The sequence below is a fragment of the Ixodes scapularis genome, unplaced genomic scaffold (assembly GCF_016920785.2).
Source record: "Ixodes scapularis isolate PalLabHiFi unplaced genomic scaffold, ASM1692078v2 PGA_scaffold10__122_contigs__length_95168666, whole genome shotgun sequence".
NCBI lineage: Eukaryota > Metazoa > Arthropoda > Arachnida > Ixodida > Ixodidae > Ixodes > Ixodes scapularis.
In genome coordinates this window covers 13,757,569-13,778,059 of record NW_024609836.1, presented here as the reverse complement: position 1 = coordinate 13,778,059, position 20,491 = coordinate 13,757,569, and the positions used below count along the sequence as shown (strand labels likewise).

General features: G+C 43.6%; 1 protein-coding gene across 1 annotated transcript in view; it reads left to right on the top strand.

Annotated features, from left to right (window-relative positions):
* The first annotated feature begins 9,097 nt into the window (after positions 1 to 9,097).
* Positions 9,098 to 20,491, top strand: part of LOC121834732 — a 44,062-nt gene continuing 32,668 nt past the window's right edge. Inside the window, exons 1-2 of the mRNA XM_042288486.1 lie at positions 9,098 to 9,446; positions 9,741 to 10,288. Of these exons, the coding sequence (XP_042144420.1) occupies positions 9,120 to 9,446; positions 9,741 to 10,288 (875 nt within the window). The 5' untranslated portion in view covers positions 9,098 to 9,119. The remainder of the gene's footprint in view (positions 9,447 to 9,740; positions 10,289 to 20,491) is intronic.

Here is a 20,491-nt window from a genome sequence, read left to right as displayed (position 1 = left end):
GGTTACTTTGCATGTCCAGTACCAACTGCGATTTAAGCTACTCTCGCGTGCTTAAACTGGTATTCTGACAGTCTTGTGTATGTCTTGTTTTTCAGAAGATACGGTTAGCATCTCGAAATGTCGAGCAACGTTTGATGATTTAACCATTTGAACAACTCTAGTTACGGAGTCAACTTCGCTGGTGTATTTTCATGGTAAGTAAAAGGTCTGAGTTATTACAGATCGAACAGGACTCTGAGAGGGAGACAACGCTGATCTAGCTCGTCTCACTTTTCCGACAAGTTATGTAGTAGTGTCCATCACATGTAACATTGTTTTGGCCCCAACTGGTGTTACTATGCACTATAGCTAGATTCAAACCTAATATGCTAAATTCATTTGAATCTAGTTACTATAGACCGTTTTATCGTGGGTAGCGCCATTTTGAGAGCGAGAGAGAAAAGGGGAAAGGGCTACCGGCGCTTTCCCCCTTTCTGATTGTGTAGAAAGAGTAAAAGTCCCGGATGAGAGGCTTGGCCGGTGTTGGGTGTCTGCTATGCCCCAACTTCTTTCGCGCTTTCTTTTCTGTTTTAGACTCACAAACTTAATTAGAGCCACGGGCTTCGATGGCAACAGTCCCCCGGTCATCGGGACACCATTGCTCGGTCATAGGGTGCACGAATAATGACAGAAAGCGTCGAATACCGCCCAAGGACCTCGTAGCTTGCATGGAATTCGGCAAGGCACGTGCGGCTGCAATGTTTTGAAGCTCCACCGCTTTCCGCGTGACTGGAAATGATGAACCATTCACAAATTTTGCTTTGCAATAGGCCCATTTCAACGCAGCCGTTTTTAGTAATGAACAAGCGATACACGAAACGGGAACCTCAATTAACTTTTGTAAACACCCGGAGCTGCTACATATCGTTTTGCTGCGCTGCTTTTATCTTGCGTGTCCGTGTTCTCACATTTCATTGTGGATGAACGACGAAGACGTTCAAGATGTGCTTATATCGAACCGCAGAAAGCGTCAAAGCAGCCACGAATTATTTTACTATTTGATGCAATATTTTGAGTACTAACCTCCAATTTCTATCACTGACATGTTCGCTGCCGCTGTTCCCCCCGTTGCCGCACTGGCGGATGCCATGACTCGAACAAAGAAACGTACACACTGGGCTCGAAGACTCAGATCGCAACACACGAGTCGTACCCTGGAGCGACTATCCAGCGCTTCAAAGCGCCCAATCAACGAAAACAACCCAAAAAAAAACCCAGTGGCACTCTAAGGTGTGTTCGCTTTGTTGTGCATTTCTGTTTGAAAAAAATGGGCGTTTCTATCTCTGTTTACCGGGCACGTATTGGGCGGTTCTTTGGGTCCCATGCCTCCGGGGATGGAAAAAGTTAAATGTTGTTAATTAGACTGGACCTTGTTTTCCCGAGACCCCGGAGTGTGTTTGCTGTCGTCTGCATATGCTCTCTGCTTATCCTTTCTGGAGATGTGGAGCAGAATCCCGGCCCTGACAAAATGGAAAAACTGCAAGCTACCCTTGACAAGCTCCTTGCAAACACGGAATCTTATCAGAAAGATAACTCGGAAAGGCTTCAGTCGATATCTAATGGTGTGGCGACTTTAACTGCAAGGGTTGCCCAGCTTGAATCGAAGGTGGAAGAAATAGGACGCAGCCACGACGATATAATCTCAATGAAAAACGACATAGTTTCACTGAAAACCAACTTGTGTGAATTGTCTTCAACTTGTCAGGATATGGGTTACATCGCAGAACAGGTTGATGGACTTGATAATCGCTTACGAAGAAATAATCTAATTTTCAAGGGTATTCCAGAGGTACATGGCGAGACTTGGAGTCAGACCGAGCAGATTGTAACAGATTTCATTCAAACCAACCTGAAAATGAACGCTGGTGTAATCGAGCGGGCTCACCGTGTAGGCAGAAAGCGTAACGAATACAGCCGCATGATTGTCGTTAAATTTCAAAATTTCAAGAAAAAACAGGAAATTCTGAATTGTGCACCTTTATTAAAAAACCTGACGTCCATGAAGGTGTGGATAGAAGAAGACTTCTCTCCTCGCGTAAGAGAGGCTAGAAGAAAGCTTCGTGAATACGGAAAGCCGTTCCGTTCAGCTGAAACACGTGTACGTCTTAGTTTCGACAAGCTTTTTATTGGTGACCAGGCATATTATTACGACCCCGTATCTGATAGAATTATCGAATTGAATCGGGATTCTGTACCGAGTAAGGGCACAGGGCAAAAACCGTATCAAACTTCTGCGCCGAATACAAGCACAGGGCAGGAATGACGGTGCGAGATGAGGCCCAGCACAGATATGGATGCGTCTTTTCTTGTTGTTAACTTTAGAAGTATTTTCTCTAAACAAGATGATTTAAACAACTTGATCGCGGTATGCAACCCTTGTGTTATTCTCGGGACGGAAACCTGGCTTTCGAGTGACATAGACAACAACGCACTCTCTATAAATAAGGATTACACTATCTATAGAAAAGACAGGAACCAATCAAGAGGCGGTGGAGTCCTTGTTGCTATCAAAAACTGTTTTTCCACCACTCCAATCTTGTTTGATACAGATATTGAAATTGTTTTTGTTCGTGTGAAGTTCACATTTTCCTATGTCATAATAGGTGCTTGTTACAGACCGCCTGATGAACATGTCTCGTTCAACGATGAAATGAGTAAAGCCCTTGATTATGTCACTCTTCAATTCCCTCAGTGTCCAGTTTTTCTTGGAGGCGATTTTAATTTCCCAGGTATTGACTGGACTGCGTACGAACTAAAAGATGGCTGCAGAAATGTCTCACAGTGCCAAATATTTCTGGATTTGTGTAAGTCGAGCTACCTGGAACAAGTAGTACACATGCCGACTCGTGAGAATTCCATCCTTGACTTATTTCTGACTTCTGCTCCTGAAAAGGTTAAATCCGTTTTCTTGCTTGAAGAGCTTAGCGACCACAAAGTGGTTTTAGTAATGGTAGACATTTCAATACGTGACAAACCGGATGACGATAAAGTGATCTATGATTATGCGAAAGCAAACACAGCTGAGATTTTTACAGCCTTAGAGGCTTTTCTTGGGCAGTTTGAAAGGGACTATAGGTGCCGATCTATTGATGAGAACTGGACCCTAATTAAGGAAACCTTACTGAAATTACAAAACTTGCATGTACCGAAAATTAAGATTCCGTCTAATGTAAAAAAACCGTGGTTTTCTAAGTCTTTAAACAGCCTCCTCAATACAAAAAAACGTCTCTTTGCCAAAGCGAAAAAAATCAATAATACAGACTCGTGGAACCGTTACTATAATCAGGCACAGGTATGTAAAATAGAAGTGAAAAGAGCGAAAGAAGACTTTTTTGGAGTAAAGCTTAGAGATATGTTGAAATCAAATCCAAGAAAATTTTGGAGTACTATTGGGCCTCAGAGGGCCACGGGAACCCCTAAGGGGCTTATTAATGACGAAGGTAACCCTATGTCTGATTCTGAATGTCCCAACTCTTTGAACGCATTCTTTGGAGAAGTATTCACCAGTGAGGTTTTCCCACTGCCAACCTGTGATCCCGATGTCAACATTCCTTTTCTAGACAAATTTAACCTTACTTCTCTTGGTATAGGCAAACTCATCGACAATCTTCCTCATTACTCTTCTCCAGGTAATGACAATATCACTGCCAAATTGCTTAAGCTAACTGCTCCGTACTCTAGTAGTCTCCTGAGTTTGTTGTATCAACAGAGTATTGACTTCGGAGTCATTCCTAAAGATTGGAAGCATGCTAAAGTGCTGCCTATATTTAAGTCCGGTGACAAAAATTCTCCTAACAACTACCGTCCTATATCACTGACCAGTATCCCCTGTAAGCTTTTAGAACATATATTATATAGTAACATTATGAGTCACCTTTCAGACAACGACCTCCTCTTTTGCAATCAACACGGTTTTCGAAAACATAAATCATGTGTAACGCAGTTATTTGAATTGGTTAATGATGTTCATGAAGCTATTCATTCTAGGGTTCGAACAGATGCTGTGTTTATAGATTTCTCTAAGGCTTTTGACAGGGTTCCTCACCAGCGGTTACTGAAAAAGTTAGGCAGTCTAAATCTTCACCCTATGTACACCAATTGGATCCTTAATTTTCTCTCGCACCGAACACAATCAGTAACCATTAACAAAGAAACCTCTAATACAATAAATGTAATATCTGGAGTTCCTCAGGGCTCAGTTCTTGGACCGCTTCTTTTTCTTGTTTATATCAATGACCTCCCGACAAACATAACCTCTAAAATTCGACTGTTTGCTGACGATTGCGTTATTTATAGGCAAATACGTAACTCGGACGATGCTTCGCAATTGCAGCGGGATCTTGATTCCATCACAGCTTGGTGTACGGATTGGCAAATGTGTGTTAACGTATCAAAAAGCAAAGTCATGACGTTCTCGACCAAGAAAAGCAATATTACTTTTGATTATACACTCGCCAACACAAATCTTGAAAGGGTAACAAAGTATAAGTACCTTGGCGTTATTTTAACTGAAAAACTGGATTGGAAGGAACATATAGACTTTATTGTTGGTAGGGCAAACCAATCGCTGGGTTACTTGAAAAGACACCTGTACTTAGCTCCTCCAGAAGTCCGCATCCTTGCATACACCTCATTTGTTCGTTCTAAAGTTGAATACGCTAGTGTGATTTGGAACCCTTGGCAAATAAATCTTACACAGAAGTTAGAGTCCGTACAAAACAAAGCTGCGCGTTTTATTTATAAAGACTATTCACACTCATCCAGTGTAACTGCCCTGAAATCGAGAGCAGGCTTGCAATCACTGAGTAGCAGACGTAAACAGGCGAGGCTTTTATTTTTACATAAAATCTACTACTTCAACCAGGAACTCAAGAAACTACTTTTGCTCCCTCCGTACCATATTTCTCCTAGGATTGATCATCCCTTCAAGATAAGATTATCACCTAGTCACACCAAACAATTTTCGGAATCGCCTTTGCAATTAGCCATTAAGGACTGGAACAGTCTACCTGAATCGGTTGCGGGTCTAGCGGACGTCGCTCTTTTCAGAGACGCCTGTGAAACTTTGTTCAATGACTAATATATTTTTTTGCGTACTGTGCGTGTACGCCACCTGCATGTTTTACCTTTATTGGTATATGCGCTTGTGTTACCTCTGACTGTCGTCTGCTTGGTTAGTTGAACCATACTGTATGCTTTTTTTTCTTTTTTTTTTTTAAGTACGTGCTGATCTTTCGCTTTTCTCTCATTCGCGTGTATTTTGTATTAGAATAGAGTCAGCTTGTCTCTTCCCCCCTCATGTAATGCCATCGGGCGATTTGAGGTCAATAAATGAAAAAATGAAATGAAATGATAAGGAGCGCAGGGGATCGCTATTCAGGAAAACCGATAGAACTACCTTTTCAACAATATAGCCTCACCCGGCGGCGGAAATAAGCCTTCAACTAAGTGTTGGAAATGATGAAATCGAGTCAGCCACAACTGCAAATTATCCATATTGAGATAAATTCAGTTACAAAATTTTACAAGCTGAAACAGCAATTATCACGAGAAAACTGGCAGGCACCTTGCGAGCGTACTCCATGTTCATCGGCGGTACAGCGTTCGGTGCGCGCTCCATCCACAAGCTGTTCCGAGCACAGTCGAGAAGATGGTGTTGAGGAAATGTTTTTTCGGTTTACGAACGCAACCCACTGCCGCCAAGACCGGAGTCATGTGGAAAGCGATGGAGCTTAAAGACATTGCAGCCGCTCTCGCCTTGCCGGATTCATTGCAAGCTACATAGGTCCTCGGACAGTATTCAACGCTTTCTGTCGTTATTCGTGCACGCTATGACCGAGCAATGGTGTCCCGATGACCGGGGAACTGTTGCCATCGAAGCCCGTTACTCTAATTAAGTTTGCGAGTTAAAAACAGAAAAGAAAGCGCGAACGAAGTTGGGGCACAGCAGACACCCAACACCAGCCAAGCCTCTCATCCGGGACTTTTACTCTTTCTACACAATCAGAAAGGGGGAAAGCGCCAGTAGCCCTTTCCCCTTTTCTCTCTCGCCCTCTTTCAGTAAAACGGTCTATAGCTAAATTCAAGCCTACTAGGTCACCTGCTGCTGGCTTTTTGTAGCCGATGATTTGCCACGTTTGATTCGCAGGTAGTATTAAGTAGTGACACGTTGCAAGTAACATATTAATGTAACAATTGTTATTTTGTTTGTGGGAAGTAACTTCTGTAACTTCTCGCTAAGTTTGTTGGAAGTAACTTCTGTATCACATTATTCTTTTCTGGATAAAAAAAAAGTAGCAGTGTTCTTTTGTAGTTAATTTTCTAATCTTTCTAATTACAGTTACATTGAGGAGCATAATCTGATGCATACCTTATATCTAGATTGTCATGGATAGACAACGACCAAAAAGATTACGCATTTTGGATTATGAATACAGAGAAAACACTGACAACAGATAAACGAGGAGAATTTTTTTTTTCAACTCCCTCCAAAAGTTGTGCGTACTGTGAGGCGCAGTGGTGGAGAAAGATAACATCAGTGGCAATGGCTTTGTGTATCGTTAAGGTCTTAACCAGGAACAAATCCTTGTGTGTGCAAGCCATTCCACCGAGTGTGCCAGTCGAAAGCTTGTTCAGCGATGGAAATAGATGCGCTTGCCTTCAGTAAAGTAAAGATTTTAGATGAAAATTTACAAAAGCAACCGCTGCTTTAACATAAGATGTAATAACACGGATACAGGCACTTTGTGCAATAAACCTGAGCATAGACGGTTCCTACTTTTCCTTGTTTATTTCTTTAATAAAAAAGTCAGGTAAAATAATGGAATTACCTCTTAAGGATAATTGTTATAGGTTACCTTTTTCTTAACTAGCTTAATTAGGTAGTTTTTGTATATAACGTATCTTGACCAAGGCGACAAATATTGCAAGGGCCCTCTAAATGCATATTTTTCGCTTAGTTTATGTGGATGCATACAAGGTCTTGCTGCAAGAACAAAGGTCTTGCTGCAAGAACAAAGGTCTTGCTGCAAGAAGATTTTAAATCTGCTTTCTTGTATATTCTAACACATTATAATGTAACCTTTAACTAAAGGGAACTGCATGGTTCTTTAGTCTTGTTTGTAGGAATTTCTTAGAGCACAGGTCCGCTGATTTCTGGCAGTCTCCTGTGGCCATTGCACTGCGAGATTACCTTGCATACTTATAGCCAGCTACAATTTAAGCAACTCTCATTTGTATAGATTGTCATTCGTGTTTGTCTTTTTTTTTTCAGGAACTACATTTGAAACTGTACAACGTGGAGCAGTTTTTGACGATTGAGAACTTTGAAAAAGTCAGTTTGTGGAGTTGGCTGCACATGTTTTTTTCTGGCAAGTAAATACTTCAGTTTTTAAAGTCTAGCATGTCTGAGATAAAAGCAAACCTGATGTGACTGACAGCACCCTTCTGAAAACTGTTTGGACAATATTGGTCACATCTAACCAGGGTTTTTCCCACGGTGGGTGGCAGTGGCTTCGCTGCCAACTAGTCCTGCTAGCCACCCAATTCCTTGAAAAATGTCTTGTGGCCTGCATGTTTTGGCTTGGAAATCCACAGTGCTCGCCAGATTTCTGTGCCACGACATGCAGGTACAGGTCCCCACAATCCAAATTAATGCGACTTGGTTGAGGTGCTAGGAGAAGAAAGCTGCAGCTGCTGCCTCTGTCCCCCTCCCCTCCACAGTCGCAGTCGAATGTCTATTTGTCTACAATTTATGAAGAAAAATCTGCGTCTAACATTTATTTTATCCTAAAATGTACAGCTTCACTAGATCAAAGGACACATTTATTCAGAAGGCCTTCCACAAGATTGGCTTTTTCCTCTTTATCTGTGCAGACCCGATTGTGGTCTCTGTAAATTAATTTTAAGCGGTTGGCTTCACATATTTATTTCTAGTAGATATAAAATAACTGATGTAATGAAAGTTTCATGGTACTTTTTTTAATGGGTTGCTTGTTTCAGCTTGTCCTGTTTTCAATTTAAATGCGACAGCATTTGTGGGTGAACCTTTTATCACTTTTTATTGGTCAGTTGGTGTGTTGCATGGTTCGTGTGACCGATTTGACTCTAGCACAGGCAACGGCACAGGCACTTCAGGACAGCTTGGTTTGTATGAGCACTCATGCAGAGAGAACGCTTTTTAAAATCGTGCATCTGACCCTATGCCTTTGCCAGCTCCAAAACCAACTTATGAATTGGAGTACCTATATGGCATGCAGGTACACCAAAATGCATCGTTCGCACACATCAGAACAATCTCTTAGAGAAAATTATAAAGAAGAATCTCCCTTTCAACGGGCAACAAAAACAAAATACGCAGTCAGAATGCGCTGACGAAGTGGCCAAGTGAGCTCCTTGAGTGGTAGGCACTTGGGTAAAAAAAATGGCTAGATCACATTTAAGGGGTAATCAGGTGCACAAAGTGTGGAGCTTGCAAACAAACATGCATACCATATAAAAATACTCTGTTAATTTTTAACTCGCTCGACTCAAAAGCGTGTGCACAGGTGTGCTCAAACGTGGATAGGATGGAGTTCCTAAATTGTGAGATTGGCAGGGGTGGAACGGCTGCGCCATTTTGCGCCAGACGCATGTGTCTGCGCCATCCTGCGCCGCAGTTAATACCTCGTGCCATTATGCGCCAAATGGCAAAACGTGCGCCAAAAGCTTTTTTATTTTGTCTTGGTTTCGGTTTTATTGACTCGATTGGCCACAATGAGCACGTTTAGCCTGACCGGCCTTGTAATCCTTTGTTCTGTTTATTCTCCCTGTGTATCCCGAATAGGAAGCGCGCGAAAAAACTCGGGATTCTAAGCTCTACACCACCTCCTGCGACTGGATTGTTATTCTTTAACCATAAGCGGTTAAGCAAGTCGGCTGAGCTGAGGTCGAGCCGTTAAGCGTCAGATTGCCTGAGGGTCTGCGGCCCGGGATCCAGACGTCAGCCAGTTGAAAACAAATGAGCAAAATATTCCTTTTAGTACTTCATCGTTAGAAGTTGGAACTGCAAGAGTGGGCACGGGAGCAGCGCGACGGCCGCAATGGCTTACAAACCTTGTTTCTTCGTACCTCAGGTCCTACTACCACTCCTGGCTTACTGCGCGTCCCGGTATAATGGTTTCGCCTTCGACTTCATCACCATGGATTCGCTGCCGCAAGTTCCAGTCGGCGATTCCCGCCGACATGATGACGTAAAGCAGGCCACCTGGATCTACGATTCGCCTCGCTTCATCAAAGAAAACCCATCGACATCGACGACGCCCGCAGCGCCAGATGTAAAAGGCTGGCAGTTCAGTGAATTCTCCAGTGGGCACGGGAGCAGCGCGACGGCCGCAATGGCTTACAAACCTTGTTTCTTCGTACCTCAGGTCCTACTACCACTCCTTGCTTACTGCGCGTCCCGGTATAATGGTTTCGCCTTCGACTTCATCACCACGGATTCGCTGCCGCAAGTTCCAGTCGGCGATTCCCGCCGACATGATGACGTAAAGCAGGCCACCTGGATCTACGATTCGCCTCGCTTCATCAAAGAAAACCCATCGACATCGACGACGCCCGCAGCGCCAGATGTAAAAGGCTGGCAGTTCAGTGAATTCTCCAGTGGGCACGGGAGCAGCGCGACGGCCGCAATGGCTTACAAACCTTGTTTCTTCGTACCTCAGGTGGGTATCCACATTCCTTTGAACCTAAAAAACAAAAACAAACGTTTGCTATTGCTGTTCCCGAGCCCACGGGTGTTTCTTAGTGTGATATTGGAGTACTTGAAAAATTGTCTTCTTTTATTGATGTCGGGTGACGTAGAGTCCAATCCCGGCCCTTTCACACGAACCACGTCGTCACAGTCCACCAAAGGAAAAACTAGCCAGCCCATGGTTAGTATGACAGAAGATAATACTGAGGGAGCGGTTGCACTGACCCAGGCAGAGCAAAACATAGAAATTTTGCGTATGTTGCGCGATCTTCAAAAGCAATCAGCTGAAATAGCAACAGGTAATCAGGAATTAAAACAAAGCATCACTGAAATTAGAAACGGTCAACAAAACATTGAATCTACGCTTACAAATATAGGCGGTAGATTAACAGCTGTCGAAGAGAAGCTAGAGGTGCTAGATAGTGTTGAAGTTGATTTGCGGAATACTTCCAACACGGTAGAAGGTCTTCAAAGACAAAACCAATTATTGCAGACTCGTATTAACGAACTAGAGGACAGGTCACGGCGTGACAATTTGATTTTCCACGGAATTCCTGATATTCAGGAAACGTGGCCACAAACAGAAGAAAAGGTATCAAACTTGTTGTCCAACTGGCTTGGTATTCAGCTAGCCTCGGTTGATATCGAACGCGCTCACCGTTTAGGAAAATTTTCCGGCTCAAGATGCCGCCCCGTAATAATAAAATTTTCTAGTTTTAAAACTAAAGAAAAGGTACTTCAGGCCAAAGCTAAACTGAAAGAACACGACGTGAGTGTAACTGAGGATTTTTCACCCGCGACGCGCGAAGTACGGAGGAAGCTGACCGAATTTGCCAAAACGATGCCTAACAGTCCCTCCTTCCAGCTGGAATACAACAAACTGTCCGTTAATGGAAAATTATACACGTACGACCCTGTCTCCGATAAAATTTGTGAGTCACGACTTCCGATATCACAATCAGCTACTACCGATACACCAACAACTGTGCCCTCGGGACAACACGCTGCGTCATCCAGGCAACGTGATACGTCAGACACGTAGGGGTTACCGAGGGGCTGTGGTTATCGTGCATCCTTATCACAAGTCTCTATTTTATTTACTAATATCAGAAGCGTTGTCAGAAACCGCACCGAAATTTCTTCTGCTATTGATTCTTGCTCTGCCGATATTGTCGTGTTAACAGAGACATGGCTTAACAGTAACATTCGTGAAAATGAAATATTCGATTTGTCCAATCAATTTCATTTCTACAGACGAGATAGGGAAACGAGGCAAGGTGGTGGTGTACTAATAGCGATTAAAAAGGAATTTGAGTCATTCGCACTTCATATTGCGTCATGCTTAGAGATTATATGGGTGTCTGTAAAACTAGCTCATTGTAGAATGGTTGTCGGGGTTTGCTATCGCCCCCCGAATGATTCCTCTAGCTTTGTTACTGAGCTCTATGATGCCATAAACATCGTTATCACACGGTACCCAACATCCCCTGTATTCTTGCTGGGTGATTTTAATTATCCAGGAATCAAATGGTCAACGTCCCCCCCTTCACTAAATTCGTCCTCGTCTGTTTGCCAGGAATTTATTGAGTTATGTTCATACTTTCACTTTACACAGATTATTTCCGAACCAACCAGAGTTACACCGACAAGTGCGAACCTGTTAGATTTGGTATTAACTACTTGTCCCGAGTTATCCTCAGAAGTAACATACATGCCGAAAATAAGTGATCACTCTCTACTAAATTTTTCTGTGACTATTCCTGTAAAAAAGTTTTCTAATAGAACTAAAGTGATACGTAATTATCCTAATGCTGACTTTAACCAAATCAATGATGAACTGTTTTTATTTCTACAAGCGTTTCTAAACGGGTTCGAAGCACGCTCAGTTGAATATAATTGGAAGCTTCTAAAAACGAAGATGACAGAGCTTGCTAACCGTTTTATTCCAGTTCGTGTAATCTGTTATAATCCGCAAGCACCATGGTATAATTCATTTATCAGGCGCCTTTCCAATCGAAAAAAACGCATGTATAGAAGTGCAAAAACGTCTAGTGACCAACATCGATGGTCTCTATATCGTACCTCGGCTGATGAATATAATTCTGCAGTCAAATCGGCGAAGGAAAATTTTCTAACCAACACATTACCAAATATGTTGCTGAACAATCCAAGAAAATTTTGGAATGTAGTGAACCCGGCTGATAGTTCGCGAATTGTACTAACGAATTTGGACGGTGAACCAATTGATGACAAACAGTGTTCAGATACGCTTAACAACGTGTTTTCCAGCGCTTTTTCGTGTGTTTTTTCTGACGTTTTGCCTTCATTTAGTAACCCTGAGTATTTACCCATGTATCCTGTGCAGATTGAGACTGATGGTGTTGCCAAAATTATTGACTCTCTCAAACCTTTCTCCTCCTCTGGTGTTGACTGTATTACTCCCATGTTCCTAAAAAACACGAAAGCCTGTACCTCTGTCGCCCTCGCTAAAATTTTCCAGCAATCCCTCAATTCTGGTGAGCTCCCGCAGGACTGGAAAATAGGGAGGGTGGTTCCCGTGCACAAATCTGGCGACAAGCACTCACCCTACAACTACAGACCCATATCAATCACTAGCGTTCCTTGCAAAATTCTAGAACACATACTTTTCTCCCATATCGCGAACTATCTGGAATCAAATTCTTTTTTTCACCGCGCACAGCACGGCTTTCGCAAATCTTTTTCGTGCGAGACACAACTGGCTTTATTCACCCATAAGTTGCAATCTATACTCGATAACCGATCATCCGCCGACTGTATATATCTGGATTTCGCGAAAGCATTTGATAAGGTATCTCACCAGCTCCTGCTACTAAAACTAAAAAAAATAGGTATTGATATTAACATACTAAAATGGCTTGAATGCTTTCTCACACATCGTCAGCAATTTGTAACCGCGAATGAAGTCAGCTCTCTCCTTCACCCTGTAATATCTGGCGTACCCCAAGGTACTGTACTTGGGCCATTACTTTTCCTTGTCTATATTAACGATCTACCAAACTGTGTATCATCTTCGATTCATCTATTCGCAGATGATTGTGTTCTTTACCGGGAAATAACCTCTATCAATGACGTGCATGCACTTCAATCTGATATTGACGCTATCACTTCTTGGTGCAAAACGTGGCATATGACACTAAATGTTAACAAGTGCAAATTCATGCGAATCTCTCGTTGTTCCGCTAACTTACCTTCATATCACCTTGATAGTAGTCTACTCGAAACTGTCGAATCATACAAGTATTTAGGCGTCCATATTACTTCTAATCTTAGCTGGCAAATTCACATCGACTCCATTACTAACAAGGCTAACCGTATGCTTGGGTACCTAAAACGCAACTTTTACTCGGCCCCTACTTCTATTAAATTACTGTTCTACAAAACAATTGTGCGCTCACAACTAGAATATGCTTCAGCGATATGGGATCCTGGCATCGGAACTCTCGTTAATCAGTTGGAAATGATTCAAAATAACTCGGTTCGATTTATATATTCTAACTACCAACGAGCTGCTAGCGTATCCTCCATGAAATCTAACCTAGGTCTTTCTTCCCTATCGTCACGACGCAAAAACGCACGACTTTGTTTGTTCCATAAAATTTTCCACCACACCACTTTACGCGGTGAACTGTTAACATCACCTTCATACATGTCGTCACGGATGGATCACCCACATAAAGTAGGAGTCATTTCATGCAACACTAATTCCTTTTTTTATTCCTTCATCCCACGTACGTCTAGTGACTGGAACCACCTTCCCTCTCTGATAGCCACTATTACTAATTATGATTTGTTTCAATCTGCCTTAAAAAATATATCCGATTGATTATTTAACTGTATTAGTAGAAGACGTTGTGTTTGCCGGTTTCAGGCTAGTGGACTATATAGTATCAAAGTGTATTAATCATTTGTAACCATTGTTTTTTGTTTTTTTTTCTTTCGTGTATGCTTTCCCAATTATTATTCCATTTTACTTATTGTATTTGCTGTACCACTCCCCTCTATAATGCTTCATGCCTTGAGGGTATTTATAAATAAATAAATAAAAAAGATAAATTGTGATTTGATAGAACTGAAACACTGTCCGATCCGAAACCTTGCCGGCCAGCAGCTCTTACGCGAGTGGTAAATCTGCTCGGCATACATTAACATTGCTCCTGCTTATCGCTGCAAATACGATAACTTCGTTAATCGTAGTCTGCTGCTTCGATATCGAGTTGCACAATAGGTTAAAGTCGAAATTTGTTTCCGTATTCCTTCATGCAACTACACGTCCGTTGCTTACGCACGTCACGTGGTTCGCACATATAATTACTATGTCGAGAATGTGTGGGTTGTGCGATAAGCAGTGCTGGTTTGCATTTTGAGCAACTGAAATTCATTAGAAAATGTCAAGGATACTATCTTCAGAAACATAGGGTACTTGCTTTTTGATTCTCATTCACCGCTCATTCACACTGGAAGCGGATCCGCGTTCGCAAAGCGGTTGCGAACGCGGTTGTATAAAGATCCAGTAAAATTGCACATGCACTCGATGACATCAAGTGCGCATGCAATTGTACTGGATCTTTATACAAGCGCGTTCGCAGCCGCTTTGCGAACGCGGATCTCCTTCCAGTGTGAATGAGCGGTAAGGCTCACAAAGTTTCAAGTTTTCGCATCTGTTATGCTGTTATCCCATCTACCTAGGTCCCTAACCACTCATGTTCATCTGTGCTGCTAAGCACGATTGATATTGCTCCCGTGCTTGTCTAAGACACAAGCTGAAGTGCAATAAAAACTGATCTGAGCTGCTCCTAGCCTGCTCCAGAGCATAGTTTTAGCTGCTCCCAACCTGCTCCAAAACAGCTGTTTCAGCTGCTCCCGTGGCTACTCCCAAGTACATTTCATGAGTTCCACCCCTGGATTGGGGACTGGGGAGGAAGCTACTGCTTAGTCCCCAGTTTTTGATAGCAGTTTTAGTACAAATGCACTCTCTCACCCCCTCAGTTCTGTGAAAACTTTCAGGGATATCTAAAGAGAAAATAAAGTTTTTAATGCTCGTGCTCTCTAAGCACTCGAGGCTGACCACCTGATTCGACGACGCGAAAGAGTGCAAGTAGCCCTTCGTTCTAAAAGGAGATTTTAAGTGGCTGCCCAAACTTAGAAAAGTCTAGGATATGAGCTTAGCCAGTTTTACATAGACTCTTCTGCAACATCTCATGAACCTTAGAAATAAAGCATTACTCAAACTGGATCGAGTTTTCCGGTTGGTTCATCAGTTCTCAAGAAATGTTTCACATTATAAAGCAAATCACTATTGTAATTCCGGCATTGCATTTTTTCACAGGTTCGAACGAATCTAAGCTTGAATGAAGTGTATCGGTTTTGACTAAGGAACAGGAGAACAAGACCCTCAAGTCAAACATAGGTTTTAGATATCGGATCACAGGATGAACAATTAGGGGCTATGTCCATTTGACTTTTGTATAAGATGCATGACTAATAATTAAATGGGCTGAGGGGGGCTGTGTCTTATGCACAAAGCTCAATTTGCACATGTTGATTTGATACAGAAACACCACGGGACTCCACTTTGGCTTCTCAAGGACCGAAATAAAGTGTTCGAAGGTACTTTTCTTATTTTCTGATCAATTATTCAGGTGACATTGCATGATTGTTGCAAGCAGCATAGGGAAGAATGCTCAATATTCTTTTAAAGAGATCCTTTTCCAATTTAAAATTCTGTAATCTTTTTTTTTTTTATAGAAAACCTGTTGGTCTCAGCGTCATATGAACATTACTCTATGTATAGAGCAGTATCACTAAGGGACTGGCTGTAAAACGAACTGGAGAAATTTGCTCCTACAAGCATTGAGCTCATATTCTTACCAAAGGTCTATTTGAGCAGTGAACACTATTGTGACATGTCAAGGCACAGCTCCGTCTCTGTGGAATGTGAAAACAGCATTCTCTATATTTTCAAGCATGAGTGCCGACGCAGATGACAGAGTGACGTTTAGTGTTGTTGAGAAGGTGCTTTATATCGCTGTTTGAAATTGCAATGATCACAGTGGCCGATCAGACTGCAGATAATGTTTTGTAATCCCACTGCCTTCTATAATTCTGCATGTTGATCTGAATGCCAGAACTTGCAGAAGAAAACACAACTGAAATTGAGGAAACTTGCTGCAGATGCATTGCTCAGCTGTATTGCCTGCTTTCCACAACAGGTGGTGGCACTTCTCGACAAGAGCACTCAACACGACTCAGTTGTATACATCGGTGCCCATTGTCAAAAATTTTAATAATCTAGTTCTATTTTTCACAGAATGGAGTTGCACCTTAAAAGTTTTTATGGGAATCTGTGTCACAAAAAGAAAACCGTTGATAATAAGTTCAGTTTGCTAAATGAACGCATTGATTCATCCAGCTCGTTTTACAGCCCACCTTTCAATTGACACCGCCCTATGTGGAGAGCAAGTCGTCTGTTTCTTGCGTAGACATTATGGTGACGTCAGAAAGGTGACGAGCTCTCATTGGCTTTGAGCGGAAGATATAGTGGGTAGACCACAATGCTAGACAGCATGAGGTCTACCCACTATTTTTTTTGTTCAATCGGTCAATAAGAGCTCGGCCTTCTGACATCACTGCTACCCCTGTGCAAGAAGCAGACAAACTTACGCTCCGCATAGGATTACGGATACTCAAAAGTGCTTTCCGTAATATAATTTACGGAAAGCCTACTCTGAGTGCCCTTTTACGGACAACTTTTAAACACTTTTACGGATACTAGAGCGATTTCCGTAATAGGTTTTACGGAATGCATATTCCAGTCCGTTGTTTTACGGACAGCTCTTGAATAGCGTTACGAATAGTAGAGCACTTTCCGTAATCTGTTTTGCGGAACGTCCTTTAATTTGCGGATTGTGTATGCGTTTAAGAGGATTTTTCCGTTATTAGGATTACGGATGACCTTTCCGGCAGCATAGGTGCCAGAGAATTTCTCCGTAAAAGAGGGCAAATTTTTTTACAGTGTAGCGTTCGAGTGGGGGCCCCCCGACGTTCGTGGAGGATCTTGGCGTCGGTCGTCTTCGGCAACTCCACCTCCAGGGGTTGCCACGCCTAGTTTCCCCGGCGAGGAGCGAGGGGGGACAGGCTTTCACGTCGTGGTCGGTGCATCGGCAAAGCTGGACGTCGCGGTGACGGCGACCGGAACTCTCGGCGGGACGCAGGCTCGGGGGACTGAGGTCGTCGCAGGTACTTGTCGATCTCGATAGGGCGTTCACCATGACGGGGGCGCGGGTCGTTCGGGTGGAACCCGCGTAGCCCGAGTCTTCGGTATTTGCACCGGCGGTAGGTGTGGTTCGCTTCCCCGCAATGGAAGCACAGAGGGCGTCGGTCGGGCGTTCGCCACACGTCGGTCTTGCGGGATGCGCGAAGCTCCGGGCAGGCGTACTCGACCTGGTCGTCGTGGCGTCGGTCGTGCTGCGGCGCAGGAGACGTCGGGGCAGCGTGACATAGGTGCGACGAGGAGGCGGTGGCCGTCGGGCCACTGTGGCGTAACTCAACGTCGGTGGTTCCGGAGCGGTGCTGACGAGAACCTCAGGCTGCAGCGCTTGCTGGACTTCTTCCCTGACAATCTCGGCGATTGAGGGCGAAGCTGGGCTTGCGGCGGCTGGTAGAAGTTTCTTGATCTCTTCCAGGACGACGTCTCGGATCATCTCGCGGATGTCCGTGGTGTTGCAGCCGGAAGGCGAAAAAGAACCGACGCCGGGAACTCGGTGATAGTGGGTGGCTCGTGCTTGAAGGGCACGTTCGATGTTGGTGGCCTCCGTCATGAAGCCTTCGACGGTGGTAGGCGGGCTCCGCACAAGACCACCGAAAATGTTTTCCTTGACGCCACGCATCAAGACTTTGAGCTTCTTTGCTTCGGATGCTTCGGGATCGGCGCGGTTGCTCAGTCGCAGAACATCTTCGACGAAGCTAACGACGCTCTCGTTAGGGCCTTGAATCCTCGCTTGAAGAAGCTCTTCCGCGCATTCTCTTCGTTGTTGGTTCGTAAACGCTCTTCGCAACTCAGCCTTGAGTTGCTCCCAGGAAGTGATCGAAGCTTCGTGGTTCTCGAACCAGTTCCGGGCGGTGGCTTCCAAGGCAAAGTAAGCGTTTTGCAGACACTGTTCCGGTGTCCACCCGTTATGACGGGCCACTGATTCGTACTGTTGGACCCAGTCGTCGTGTCTTCACGGCTTTCGCCGTGGAAGGGAGCCGGTGTCCGAGGAGCGACGGGTAGGTAGACGACGGCAGGAGCGGCGGGGGCCTGCGACTCGTTGTCCATCGTCGTCTTCTTCGGCTTGGGTTTGTCCAGGAGCAAACCGTACTTCGGATCCTCTCCCTTGGTGCGGCGGGTGGTACGAGTTTCAGGTTCCGCGCTCAGTGGTCTTCTCAGCGAGCTTGGAGTCTGGCTTGCACTGCGGGTCCTGGGAGGGGAACGCTGCACGGGCATGCGGTACCCCGCACCTCCACCAAAATGTCACGGGTGGTGACCAATAAACAATAAATGAACAGAAAGAAATAAACGTTTAATGTGGCGAACTTGTGCCAAAAATAAAAGGGTACAAAAGATAATAACGGAGCGTCGAAGTCGGCGTAGCAGCAGAGTCGAGCGCTGGGCGAAAAACTGACTGCAGATCAGAACGCGGAGTCCCTTATGTACGCGCGTTGGGTTCTGGAACAATCGGCCTAGATTGTTCGGCGACTGGAACATTCAGAACTCGATCTGACGAGAATGTTCTCGAACCCACGAGAACGCAATGAAAGAACAAATAAAAGAGCATTCCACTGACTGGAATTGAACCGAGACTTTCTGCACGACAGTCAAGCAAGGTAACCACTCGGCCACGCGCGCGGTCGCTCACTGACGAGCGTGGCAATATATTTATATGGGTGATTTCATCCCAAATCGTGCAGGCGAAAAGGGTCAAATTTTTAATTTCGCTGAAAAAAATATATGTTATGGCGTCGTCTCTTGGAACGCAGTAGCCACAAAGCACACCGCAAGTTCGTCAGATTAATTGTCCTCGACTTTCGAATTTTAAAAGAGGCCGCGGCGGAAAGCAGTGTTTTTCACATGCGTCGTGGATGGGATGTTTCGCTCAACCTCCCCCGTGGGTTTTCAGTCCACATTATACTAACTTTTTTCAAGCACTCTGTGAACACGTTTAAAAGGCTCTAATACCGTAAAATAATTTTGGGCTTTTTGCTTTTTTTCTGTAAAAATGTCAAAAACGCCCCCTCGGTCAATTGTTGACGAACTTTGACAATTAATTACAGGCGATGTCCTTGTGTTACATTAATATTTTTTATGTCCACGGAGAGCCTAAAACACTCTCTTTTTATATACTATAAAATGACTCGGCTGTATAAAATATCCTTTGCTGGATGTTTACGTTAGTATTATGCGAGAAACAAAAAGTATCATTTTTGAATTCAATTTTCTCAAAAAACGCATTTTTTATTTTTTTTATTTTTTGTTACAATGTAGATACGATAGTTTTCTACACAAAAAGCAAGTCGAGAAAGTGTGTATTTTGTTTGTATGTTCTGTATTTAAGCGTCAATATCGTACAAAAACGTGTTTTTACGAACCGAAATGGACTTGCGAATTGCGCGACTTCACAAATGGTAATAATTACAATGCAATTAAATGCAAAGGTGCAAGCGAGCTGGACAAGAATGACGAATTTGGAGATTTGTGTTTGTCCTTTGTCCCCTTTGTTCCCCCTCTCCAGGGATTACTTTCGACAAACGGTAAATTATTTTTTGCCCTTTTCAACGTTCCCACATAAAAATGAAATACAGTAGTTCCACCCTGTTCCATTTATTGATTATTTAAATTTTATTATAGGCGGCAAGCTACATTGGAAGAGTTCAAATAAGAAAGCATCACTTCTAAACAGACCAGCAGGCGTCGCAAATTTTGAATGTACAAAAATCGGCAGACGTCGTATTGATTCGGGGCCTTCATTGGCCTATATGAGCGTCTCGCCCCTTCGGAACCAGCAGATGAGCACGACCTTTCGCGCTCGTTGTGTTATATAGGAGGGCCCGTGACAGTAAAGCGAGCCGCGCACCATGGTGTCACCAGGAGTGAAATGGTACAAATGTGTCGTTGACGCGGCAAACATCTCTCTCCGCGGAGATCCGATAGCACCGAAGGTTGGTTGATTGGTTGATTGGGGTTTTTTGGCACATCAGCATCTAAGGCCATAATGCGCCAAGAGTCTGAACTATTGCAGTAGAGGGTTAGAGAGAGGAAAGAGCTATAGTAGCAGGTGATGTGATAAAAATATGGACATGCATTTGTATAAGTGTAAAAGGTATGGTCATGAGTTAGGGGTGGAAAATAAAATCACAGTCGGTGTATAAGGCCGATATCAGTAAGAAACTTAAATAAGCAAACATGAGAAATAAGTGGTTCATCACCTAGCAGCAGGGCTAGGTGTAGTGGGACATGTTCTCTATATAGTTGTGAGAAGTGTTTCTGATGGTATTGATCATAAGTGCGACCTTCAATTAAAATGTGTAAAACCCTTAAGGTTATGTTACAGTATTCACATACTGGAGCATCCTCCCCACTCAAAAGGTGCCCATGTGTGAGACGTGTATGACCAATTCGTAACCGACACAGGATTACTTCGTAGA